Below are 10,501 nucleotides of genomic sequence, written 5' to 3' on the forward strand. Positions count from 1 at the left end.
TGATACAGCGACCCAGCCGTCTCCGACTTGATGACGTCCAAGTATTCGTGAGATCAGCTTTGACATCCAGGCTAATTCAATGGGCGTGAACGGAGCATCGAAGACCAGACAACTAACGCCTACCAATTACTCGAGGTTGATTCCCATTTCCTTGAGTAAGGTAATACACGGGGATGCCCGCCAGGACGAACCCACAAACAGCCATGGCCTCTAAAGGGGCCGCAATTACCGGCATGCACAACAAAAACAGTGCCACCTTCAGGGGCGATTTTAAACACTTTCGATAACGCGGTTGCTTGGGTACTCACAGCACAGAAAGTCAGCGGCGTAATGATCCAAGTTCGGTATGGTCTGCAAAGTCTCTTTAGAAACACGATACGGACTGAGCGTAAATACCTGCCTCTCTAATAATGGTTCCTTGATACGTAGAACGACAACACCCAGGACCTGGCGGAAAATCAATGTCCATACACATGAACAGGGAAACAAGCAGTCAATCTCAAACTCACAGTCAGAAAATAGAAAGCCCAAGAAGCCACAACAGCAAAGTTGATAAGGGACCGGAAACCACCACCAATGATAACAAATACTGCAGTTATTGTTGCTTGCAGCAATGCCGCGTTCAAGGGCGTCTTCCGTGTGCTATGCAATCTTCCAAATACCGCAGGGATGAAGCCTTCTCGACCAGCAGCACAGACGAGGTGCGCTGATGTGATAAAGCCCCCTATAGTTGAGAGGCCTCAGGTATAAAGTTCCTATAGATATATACCGCGAAAGGATCTCACCGTTTAAAGCTCCAAAACATGAGATAGCGACCAAAATTGCGAAAGTAGTACCACCTATCGGGCCAAAGAGATCGCGGCCAAAATCCAATGCTACTGTGTTGCTCAAACCAACAAGGTCCTGATCAACGGTTATTCTTTAGGATTTGAAGAGGAGTGGGAGCTGATTTACCCGATCCAGTACAACAAAGTAAGATAGATTCGTGACCAAGAAAAGAAACTGCATAGGCACGTTATATTTTGGAACCAATGACAGACGCCATGCGACTCACTATCACAATTGCCATACTCGAATGAATGGCTCGGGGGATATTTCGCTCAGGATGGTGGATTTCGCCACCAACGTAGTTAGTCTGATCCCACCCGTCAAACGCCCATAGCCCAGAATACAAGGCAAGAGCATACGCAGAAGGACTCCTACTAGAGTCATCGAACCAAGGCTGGCGAAACGTGGCAGTTGCCTTTCCACGGGCTAACTGCACGATCCCCAGGGTCATTACGAATATCTAGTCTTAGGGTTAAGAGGCTCGGCCAGGGCTAATAAGGAATAAAATTATGCACCAGAACCGCGATCTTGTGCGTGGGTCAGCACAAGGAAAAGATATGGAAATTAGATGAAGGATATTCACCTTGGCGACCGTGAAAATAACAGCTACTCTAGTGCCCAGCTTCCGTGCCGCAACAGAGGTTAACAACACCACAAGAATTGCCCCAACAGCAGTAAGTTTGATCGCCCACTGTGGAATATCATCTGCGGATAGTTCTGCTTTGCCACCACCGAAGAATAGCCTGTTCAGATATTCCGCAAAGATGAGACTAATTATTGCACCGGAACCTATGGACACGTCAGGTCATATGAAAATTTGGTCAAAAGTCAAAATTGATACCGGGTTTCAGAGCGATAATGGCAGTCCACGCAAACAGATATGATGTCAGCGGGCCATATGCATATGAAAGATACGCTTGAGCCCCGCCGTTCTGAGGTATTGCGGAACCGAGCTCGGCATAGCTACTGGCTCCCGTCCAGGCCAGTAGACCGGACAAAAGCCATACCACCAGACTTGCTCCGACGCTGTGGGTATTCGCAACTATTACTCCAGGTGATGAGCTGAAGGGAGAGGGACGACGTTAAATTACGCATGTGGTAATGGCATAAGTCCACATACAAAATACCGGATCCAATCTAGCTTCCAGCACTTGATCAGGAATTAAACATATTACAACACGAAAAATATACCTGTAAGCCGACGCATAAAGCAATGCCTTGATTGTATGAGCATGAACATCGCCGAAGGATATGAGTACACGGATTCACGTACCGTTCATCAATCCCATAGTTCTCTCTCCGTCATTATGCGTCGTCAATGGCTCTGCTATGCTTGCACTCAGCGGAAGCTGGTAGAATTACTGTGAGGACATCAAACGAACACTTGGTTTAAACTAACTAGGTCATGCTGAAAATTGAAGCCAGACACGGAATAGGACCGAACCCTAAGCAGTATAATATCAACCTCTTGCTCTAGAATAACGGACTGACGACTGACCGACTGTGTTTCGACGATGACGCCGAGGATGGGCCCTGTTCCATTTCCAATGCCCGTAGGGACTCTTCGGAATCATGAGAGGAGGGTCGTGAAGAGGGTTCAAGGTCACTTCTTAGAGGCGAGCGCAACGCGACATATTCCTCTCGAGTAAACCTTGTCATGGATGGGATGCAGTCACTGACAACCTCCAAAGCGGTCTAAAGCTAGGAACATTAAGGAAACGAGTATTTGTTTGGCACTGACACCCACTTCAAATAGTGTAGGTTTATGTACCGCCAGATGGAATAAACAGAATCCCGGTGAAACAGAATCTAGTACGTCTATGTCAAAATCGAGCTAGGTAGGATTGTGGCTAGAGTATCCACGGAGCGCCTGAGCTACGATCTTATGTATATCTGTGCAACGGCTTTGACATTTCTCCATAGCCTTGCCCAAAGTCATTAGAACGAACAAGCTGCACATGCATAAATATCTTACGTCGACAACACTTTTGAGAGGGATTTGGCCGCCTTGCCAGATGCTTGTCACGGTTCCTAGGGCTGGGATGCAGGATACGATGATTGTACCCTCTGAACAACTTATCTCATCTTCGCTTGGGTCGAGCCAAATTCCACCGCCGATTAGGGACTGCATAACTATGAGCCATAAATCCACCGGTAGGGTCAACTTTTCTTACAGCAGAGCACGATACAACCAATCCAAGTATTTCAATCCCGGCATCTGCTAGCGCGGTGCTCACAGCGATGGAGGCCGAGGCGATGACACCCTCAATCCCATCGGCTTCAATTACTGTGACGAAAACATCGATTGTTGATTTGGGTAGCAGCTCGAGTCTGACAGAAGAAACGATAGCTTGGTGAACTGCTATTGCAATTGTTCGATCTTCGGCATCCTACGCGCCTCAGTTTGTTTATGATTATGCCGCACTTTGCGTTCAGCACTCACCCGTAACGGCGCTCGTCGACGCCGGCAAGAAAAGGGGGCAAATTTTACTTCAACATTGAGATGTCCACTCTCGCTATACGACACGTTTTTCGACTGTCGGGGTCCATAGCTAATTAATTGATCAGGTTTTCTTTTCGGACCGCAGCTGGTTTTGCGAAATACTGACACGGCACAAGCTATCTTCGTATGTTCAGTTTCGATGTAGGCGGATCCATTAGCTTGGGTGATCAAGCCAGGCTGCAAAACTGGGATCCACCATTCACGTCTATTCTTGATTCTTGAATACTTTGCTAGGGAACGCACAAATTGGTCGAACGTCCAGTGGACCTCTCTTCCTCCGTTGAAATGGATCCCGTTCATTCTGATCATTTTGAGGGGCATACACTGGTGCAAAACTGTCTTCGGGTCCATTCACTCGCCGTCGGTCAAAATTTGAGAGGGCCATGGCGATGGTAATTACAATCAAGTACAGCTCTAAATGATGGATTCTTTTGGAGCGTGACGTGCCATTTTCGGCTTTGCACTTAGTCACTGCCAATGAAGCTCTCTTTCTCACTCGCCAAACCAAAGGCCCCTGCCCCTCCTCCAACGGTATCTCGGCCTTCTGCCTTTGGAGATGGAGATGACGACGATGTTACCGGTTCCCCTTCTACTCTCCCATCATCAAACAGCAAAACTTCGGTGAACAAAGTCGTCCTGGCTCAGAATGTACAGGCGTCGAAGGCAATGAAGAAGAGAATAGAGGCAGAGAAGCAAGTAGACGAAACTGTGTACGAGTATGATGAAGTATGGGATAAGATGCAAGAGGCGAAACTTAAAGCGAAGATGGCTAAGGAATCGGAGTCCAAGGAACGCAAGGTACCCAATAAATTTTGCCAGGTCAACTAGCTGTTGCTGACTCTGTCACTAGCCGAAATACATCCACGGTCTCCTTTCGGCTGCTACTACAAGGAAGCTAGACCATTTACGTTCGGAAGAGAAAATGATGCAGCGTGAGCGTGAATTGGAGGGTGATGAGTTCAAGGACAAGGAAACGTTCGTAACCCAGGCCTACAAGGACCAAATGGAGCAGGTACGCAAGGCTGAAGAAGAGGAAAAGAGGAGAGAAGGTTCGTACCACCATCGTCTCAAACATGTTGAAAGCTGATTGGTCTTTAGAACTACAGAAGAAACAAGGTGGCTCATCTACCGGAATGGCACACTTTTACCGGAAGTTACTCGAAGAATCCGAGCAACAACATGAGGTAACTGTAGCTGCCACGCAAGGCAAACGTATCATTGGACCTCAAGGGCCAACGCCAAACCTTACTATCACGAAACCTCCCGAGCTTATGCCGCTATCAGATCTAGAACTCGCCAAGGCCGCGCGAGAGCAAGGCAAAGAAGTCGAAGTAAATGATGATGGTCAGATCGTAGACAAGCGGGATCTTCTCAGCGCTGGCCTCAATCTTTCCCTGCCAAATACGAGGCGACTGGGAAAGCAACAGGATACAGCCCAAAACGTATCAGACAAGCCGGTCGCCGCACATACAGCTGTAGGCACAGCCGCCAGCCGGCGGGAAATCAACGAAAGAAGACGACGGGAAATAATGCAGCAGATGGAGGTGGAGACAACGAGAGTGGAGAGTGAAAAGCAGAAGGAGGAAGCTGAGAAATTGCGTCGCACTGTGACAAAAAGGAACAACGAATCAGATGTTCAGAGTGCTCGCGAGCGATACCTCGCGCGAAAACGACAGAAACTTGAGGATACTGCAAGCGACGACCCCGACGGCTAAGAATAGAATTGCACTTCACATATGCTGATGTATTTGTTGGTATTACTTGCTAAACCTCAAACTATCGAAGAGATATTCAATGGAGTCCATGGCCACGGAGCTTTGTCTCTAACCTCTCTTCGCTTATTAGTGGCACCATCTTATCAAAGGCTTTGAGGACGGCCAGGCTGGAGGGTCTTGCTTCCGGACGCTCATTCAACATCGGGCTTACGACATGCACCAATTCTGGCACGTAGTATCCTGTCAACTGTAATTATATCAGTCCAAGTCTGCAGAAGATAGTAGAATTCTCACCTTGCAAGTCCGTAGTATTAGGACTCCGAGAGCCCATACATCGATTTTGTAAGGGTCTGATAATCTTCCTTGTTCACATTCAGGTGGTACCTCGGTCCCCCGTCGGCACACGATACGTGGGTTTGGATCATTCTCAAATCGGCGGGCGAGTTCGAAGTCGATATAGGCACATCGACCATTATCGCTGGAGAGCAAGTTTCTTAACGAAATATCAAGATGTGCAATTTTTAGACTATGCATGAATACGGCATGCTGTATATTCACCCTTGGTCAAGCCGCGAAATATAATTCTGCTGGAAGATGTAATTCACCTCAATGCACTGACGCACTGCCGCAAAGAAGAGGGTCAGGCAGCTTGGTCCACCATCAGTGATCAATTGGGATGACCATTCTTCCATGACGATAAATCCAATACTATCTGGTGGGTGATCGATCAGATCGACGACGGCTGTTTCATTTTCAAAGTTTTCAGCCAGGTCAGCCGAAAAATTATGAAGATCGTTGAACGGGGACACATACGTATAGTGTGGTTTCTTGGGTCCCCACGAAGAGGTTCCCTCGAGAGGCTTCGAATGATGTCATATTCGTGGCTGAGGAGTTGGACAGCTTTGACGACTATCTTGATCCCGTCACGCACCCGCGTTCCCCGAAACAAGTTTGCAGGCTGGATTGGATTTCAATAAGGTTTGAGGAAAGTGCATTCAAGACAACTAACGAGACCCTCGTCAGGACACAGCGCCTCTTCTCCACGTTCCATGTCTATGCCGGAAAGAGTAGCTCTGGGCGACTGTCCGCAGTTCTGGTAAAAACGTTTGACGTCACGGATAGTGTCTAGACGGAAACCTCTTGAATAGATGAGGGAGCGGTATTTGGGCCAATAGGGAGAGATGCGCTGATTTGTTTCCTCTTCATCGAATGAGAACTCGGAACACGAGGAAGAGCAGTCGCTGTCACAGTCGGAGTCCCACTTGTGCTGCATGGCGGGGGATTTATGGGCCAGAAGCAGATAGCCCGGGGCCCGTTTTATACATTCAGGCAGTTGGCATGATATCCCGACTAAGGCACACAAGGAAACGATGACCATAGAGAGGTTAAATTAATGTTGCTATTTGTTTAGAGAATCATATTTTACCCCCAAGGCTCGAGCCGAGCGCGGCGAGAGTGGTATACGCTTAACCGCATTTCGCAAGATCTTCCCCGATAGAATAGGGCCGTCTAGGCAGGCCCTCGTCCAAGTAGGCAAGGCATTCCCAGCATAAACGGAACCGACAATTTTTGCCGACGAGTGGCCATGCAGACGGGGATAGAATGAGACCCGGAGCGACGCGAATGGCAATTGTCTCACGCCATCTAACTAGATTACCGCTGATCGTGCGAATCTGGCTCCCTTGTAAGTCGCCTTTCTCTTGTACTAGCTCACTGCATGGAAGACGGCACAAAATCCAAGAAAACCGTGTTTGTCGGCGGTTTGAATGAGGATATCGATGAGGCCATCCTTTACGAGACTTTTTCCACCTTTGGTACGCCTCTCCCAGTGTCTCATCTGCACACCGTAGTACCGCCGTGCTTCATGTTACTTAACAGGTGATATTCTCGAAGTGCAATTGCCGTCAGCAGTTGTTGATCCAAATCGTCAGAATGGTCAGTCGCACATGTCTTGTGTGTCTTGCTATTTTCACAGCTTTTACATCACTCAAGAGCCCAAACATCGTGGCTATGGATTTGTGACCTTTGGCGCCTCCGCTGATGCTCAAGATGCGATCGATAACATGGACATGAATGAACTCAAAGGGAAGGTCCTCAAGGTCAATCTTGCCCGACCCATGAAAGGGCCTGTACAACCCATGGGCAACAGGGCTGGTATGTTCATTTCATTCTCACTTTATGCCCACTTACCTTCGCAATAAGTCTGGGAATCAGAAGAGTGGCTCAAAGAGAATGTCAAACCTCTCACTCAAAATAGAGGTACGGACCTTGACTAACTTCCTCGCCTCCTGTTAATATCTGTACAGGTGTAAAAGGAAAACATGTGGACCAGGAATCGGGCGAAGATCAAGAGCAACAAAATGATGACACGATGCAAGAGTAGTCAGTGTCAATTGCGGCGGCCAGGATATGAAATCATAAATCTAGTACTACCCAAGATTTTTTAACAAGTCAAGTGGGTCACTAGGGCACCGAACAAGACCAATTGTACGGGATAACAGTCGGTCCACAGCTACTGTGGTATTAACTACTGGTGTAATGATGAGGAATATGTCGAACTTAGAAGAGGCATATGAAAGGAAGCTTCGAATTGATTTTCTGTACGTTACCGAGAAATCATATCAATCAAAACTCCTTTGGGTTATGAATGTCAGATTCTTCGAATTGTGCACGCGCGCGTTTGATATCTTCCTGCATGAATAGTAATTCTTCCATCCTGGCAAGTTTTTTGGCGTCCGCTGGTCTAGAAAGGACACGTCTAAGGTCATCAATCGATAGACGTGGCTTCTTGTTCAGCCCCCCGGCCTGCTGGCACTATTAAAAAAATAACTCGTCAGCTGAGATGCATACACATGGAAAAGAAGAGTACAGACAACGTCGGTGATATATTCTATCAATATCTCCTCCATGACATTGACCGTATCATTAGATGGATTGCGATCATCGCCGAAGCCATACATCAAGCTTTTCACTTTGGAGAAACAGAAATCTCGGTCAAACCTGGCGTACTAACATCGTAATGTTCGGCCAGCGCTCACGCTCTTTCGAAAATAAACCCTTCAGATTTGGTTGCTTACGAGATCCTCTTGTACTGAAGCTGCCAGCGATTGAAGTGGTGGGATTGTCTCGCATATAACTCGGTGAGTATGTTGTAAATGTGGCAGTCCTCTGGGGGACAGGCGGAGGAACAGGAACATTATTGGAGGCGGAAGCTGTTGTCGATGAGGTCGCAGTCTGTGCTGTAGTCGTGGCTGTTGGTGTCGCAAGAGAAGCTGAGCGCTGCACGACAGCGGGGGGATGCTGCATGTACCCATACGGATATGGCCAAGCATAGCTCGTTACACCAGTCTGATAGGCTGGGGCTTGATAAGGGTATGCACCCGGGGTCTGTGCGTAGGTTGTGGGATGATATGCACCATAAGGATATGTTGTTGACGTCGGGGGATGAGTCCCAGCAGGCGGCGTGTAAGGGGTGTACGACATGGAGGCCCACAGGAAGCTTTCGAGACAAAACATGCATGACTATCTTACATAATCTACTAGGATCCATCAATCATCCTCCCCTCTCTTCGCGGAAATTTCCAAATTATGTGCACTTTCCATCATGGTCTTCAATTTTTGCCACTCTTGATCAATTATACCACGTTCGTCGAGCCACTCACAGAGGCCGTCCGCGTCCAGAGGGTCTTTTGGTGGGACTTTCCCGCCTGCAAAAGCAGTAACACGAACGGGTCCACGACGTTTTCGAGCTGCACGGGCGTCATCGAGTTCAGAGCTGATGGCGCTGAACAAGTGATACTTGATCACGCACTAAGCATCAGTAATGTGATGGCAGTCGAGTATACTCACCTCCCAATGGCAAAATGCGTGATAAGTCCTAACGCGCCGGGCACAGAAACGGCCCATGTGAAACTCGAGGAAACCATGCTTGGACTTCCTGAGGTTTGTAACAGACTTTTCGGACTCTTCGCTTGAGGTGTCCTCGGAGTCACTCCTAATCTAATGTACAGGGTGTGAGTCGATGAATAACTGTTGCCGGATGGTTTAGACTTACATTATCCGCGAACCCAACTTTGTCGTATTGTATGCCACCAAGACGACCAAGAAGGGTTGACATTCTGCCACCAAGATGGCAGGCATCACATGAAGGGATAGCGAAGTCCAGTGGTACTACTTCGAAACTAGGATAGTCTTCGAGTGTCTTCTTGAATTTTGGTCGCCACACTGAAGAAGCTACAAGAGAGTCTCTGAGCCCCGACAATTTTCTCCGGATAATTCTTAAAGGGAAGGAAAAATAGTCCTGGTCTGTATTGTATAAGAATATGGCAGGGAATACAAAATAGATTCGTACGTTTCATCTGGTTTTCCATGAAACTTTGTCGGTCTATGCTCGGACGGACAGCAATGTGAACAAAGAATTGGAAGATAATCTTGAATTGGTGCGCGAGGTCATCATGAGATCGCATGCTAAATTCGGTCGGAAGCTGGGCAGTGACAGCCTGACTGTCATCTTCGACAATGAAAGACTGAGTACTGTCACTGCCACTTTCGTCCTCAGTAAACAGATTATCATCAACAGTTGGCCTGGCGCCTTTGAATGGTTTCGAGTTATCTTCCTCAGATTGTGCTTCTTCGTCCTCCTCTTCGCTTGATTCCGACGAAGACATTGGTCTTCCGCTCTTTTTCCCTGATAGGGGCAAGCGGTAAACACGTAGTTGTCTGTAAATCTTTTGTTCAACAGGGACTCACGTTTGAGTCTTTCCAAGTTCTTCTGAAACGCGGTTTTCTTGCCGCGAATACGTAGACGCGACGTAATCATATCTGGGTTGATTAGACTACGTTCTTCCATGGAAAAACAGTCAACTACATACGGCCCTCGTCAACAGCATCGTCATCATCATCCGAATGTACTTGGGCTTTCTTCTTGAGTAAAAGACCCCGTGAGGGACGCGACTCTTCTCCAGAACTGTCTGAAGACCTTGGGGCCAACCTTCTGAGTCTCTGCTTGCGAGGTGCTACAGCAGCACTAGAAGTTGAGTCCGAGTAATGTCCTTCGCTCTCGTCACTATCGCTTTCGACTATCGGCCGTCTTCTCTTGCTCCGGGAGAGCGGAGACAGTGACGACCGGTCAACCGTGACCTCTTTGGCGGGGGTCGCCGGTCCAAGACTAATAGCCCCAATGTCAGAAGATTCGCTGGAGTCGCGTTTTCTTTTTGGCCGGCCAGGAGTGAGCGGTACGCGTGGTGACTTTGCTTTCGGCAATGCTGGTGGTCTTACTGGAGACGAATGAGACTCAAAAAGAGTTGTTTGGCGCAGGGATCTCGCGTTTGTCGCCTTTTTCGACGATTTTTTCTTCTTGATGTCAGGCATGGTGTGAGATGCAAGTGACTATGTGGAGGGATCGAGCGAGATGCTATGATGTAAGTAATCAGCAAATAGACTTGATTGCTAATTT

General features: G+C 48.0%; 7 protein-coding genes across 7 annotated transcripts; 2 read left to right on the forward strand and 5 right to left on the reverse strand.

Moving 5' to 3' along the window:
- Positions 1 to 112: 112 nt before the first annotated feature.
- On the reverse strand, positions 113 to 2,117 carry AGABI2DRAFT_148591 (hypothetical protein; the record flags this gene model as incomplete). Its single annotated transcript, XM_006458033.1, has 12 exons — positions 113 to 256; positions 309 to 351; positions 401 to 447; positions 510 to 724; positions 786 to 903; positions 955 to 1,002; positions 1,055 to 1,288; positions 1,412 to 1,617; positions 1,670 to 1,890; positions 1,949 to 1,965; positions 2,020 to 2,045; positions 2,102 to 2,117. The coding sequence occupies 12 exons, from the start codon at positions 2,115 to 2,117 to the stop codon at positions 113 to 115; spliced, it is 1,335 nt and encodes a 444-aa protein (XP_006458096.1).
- Positions 2,118 to 2,662: 545 nt separating this feature from the next.
- Positions 2,663 to 3,716, reverse strand: AGABI2DRAFT_63232 (hypothetical protein; the record flags this gene model as incomplete). The annotated part of the gene is made up of 6 exons (XM_006458034.1): positions 2,663 to 2,752; positions 2,804 to 2,953; positions 3,003 to 3,218; positions 3,272 to 3,380; positions 3,438 to 3,516; positions 3,575 to 3,716. The coding sequence occupies 6 exons, from the start codon at positions 3,714 to 3,716 to the stop codon at positions 2,663 to 2,665; spliced, it is 786 nt and encodes a 261-aa protein (XP_006458097.1).
- Positions 3,717 to 3,803: 87 nt separating this feature from the next.
- Positions 3,804 to 5,046, forward strand: AGABI2DRAFT_199359 (hypothetical protein; the record flags this gene model as incomplete). Its single annotated transcript, XM_006458035.1, has 3 exons — positions 3,804 to 4,129; positions 4,182 to 4,380; positions 4,430 to 5,046. The coding sequence occupies exons 1-3, from the start codon at positions 3,809 to 3,811 to the stop codon at positions 5,044 to 5,046; spliced, it is 1,137 nt and encodes a 378-aa protein (XP_006458098.1). The 5' UTR covers positions 3,804 to 3,808.
- Positions 5,047 to 5,122: 76 nt separating this feature from the next.
- On the reverse strand, positions 5,123 to 6,319 carry AGABI2DRAFT_199360 (hypothetical protein; the record flags this gene model as incomplete). Its single annotated transcript, XM_006458036.1, has 5 exons — positions 5,123 to 5,293; positions 5,341 to 5,592; positions 5,652 to 5,788; positions 5,860 to 6,004; positions 6,056 to 6,319. 5 exons carry the CDS (start codon positions 6,317 to 6,319, stop codon positions 5,123 to 5,125), a joined length of 969 nt encoding a protein of 322 aa, XP_006458099.1.
- Positions 6,320 to 6,763: 444 nt separating this feature from the next.
- AGABI2DRAFT_64665 (hypothetical protein) lies at positions 6,764 to 7,322 on the forward strand (the record flags this gene model as incomplete). Its single annotated transcript, XM_006458037.1, has 4 exons — positions 6,764 to 6,860; positions 6,925 to 6,972; positions 7,039 to 7,200; positions 7,249 to 7,322. 4 exons carry the CDS (start codon positions 6,764 to 6,766, stop codon positions 7,320 to 7,322), a joined length of 381 nt encoding a protein of 126 aa, XP_006458100.1.
- Positions 7,323 to 7,361: 39 nt separating this feature from the next.
- On the reverse strand, positions 7,362 to 8,531 carry AGABI2DRAFT_216321 (hypothetical protein; the record flags this gene model as incomplete). Its single annotated transcript, XM_006458038.1, has 3 exons — positions 7,362 to 7,860; positions 7,920 to 8,017; positions 8,085 to 8,531. Coding segments are annotated over 3 exons (734 nt in total), but the record flags the coding sequence as incomplete, so codon positions are not given.
- A 64-nt stretch (positions 8,532 to 8,595) lies between these two features.
- Positions 8,596 to 10,416, reverse strand: AGABI2DRAFT_115120 (hypothetical protein; the record flags this gene model as incomplete). The annotated part of the gene is made up of 6 exons (XM_006458039.1): positions 8,596 to 8,844; positions 8,896 to 9,045; positions 9,101 to 9,351; positions 9,398 to 9,733; positions 9,796 to 9,867; positions 9,918 to 10,416. The coding sequence occupies 6 exons, from the start codon at positions 10,414 to 10,416 to the stop codon at positions 8,596 to 8,598; spliced, it is 1,557 nt and encodes a 518-aa protein (XP_006458102.1).
- Between the last annotated feature and the right edge of the window lie 85 nt (positions 10,417 to 10,501).

This window comes from Agaricus bisporus, assembly GCF_000300575.1.
Source record: "Agaricus bisporus var. bisporus H97 unplaced genomic scaffold AGABI2scaffold_2, whole genome shotgun sequence".
Lineage (NCBI taxonomy): Eukaryota > Fungi > Basidiomycota > Agaricomycetes > Agaricales > Agaricaceae > Agaricus > Agaricus bisporus.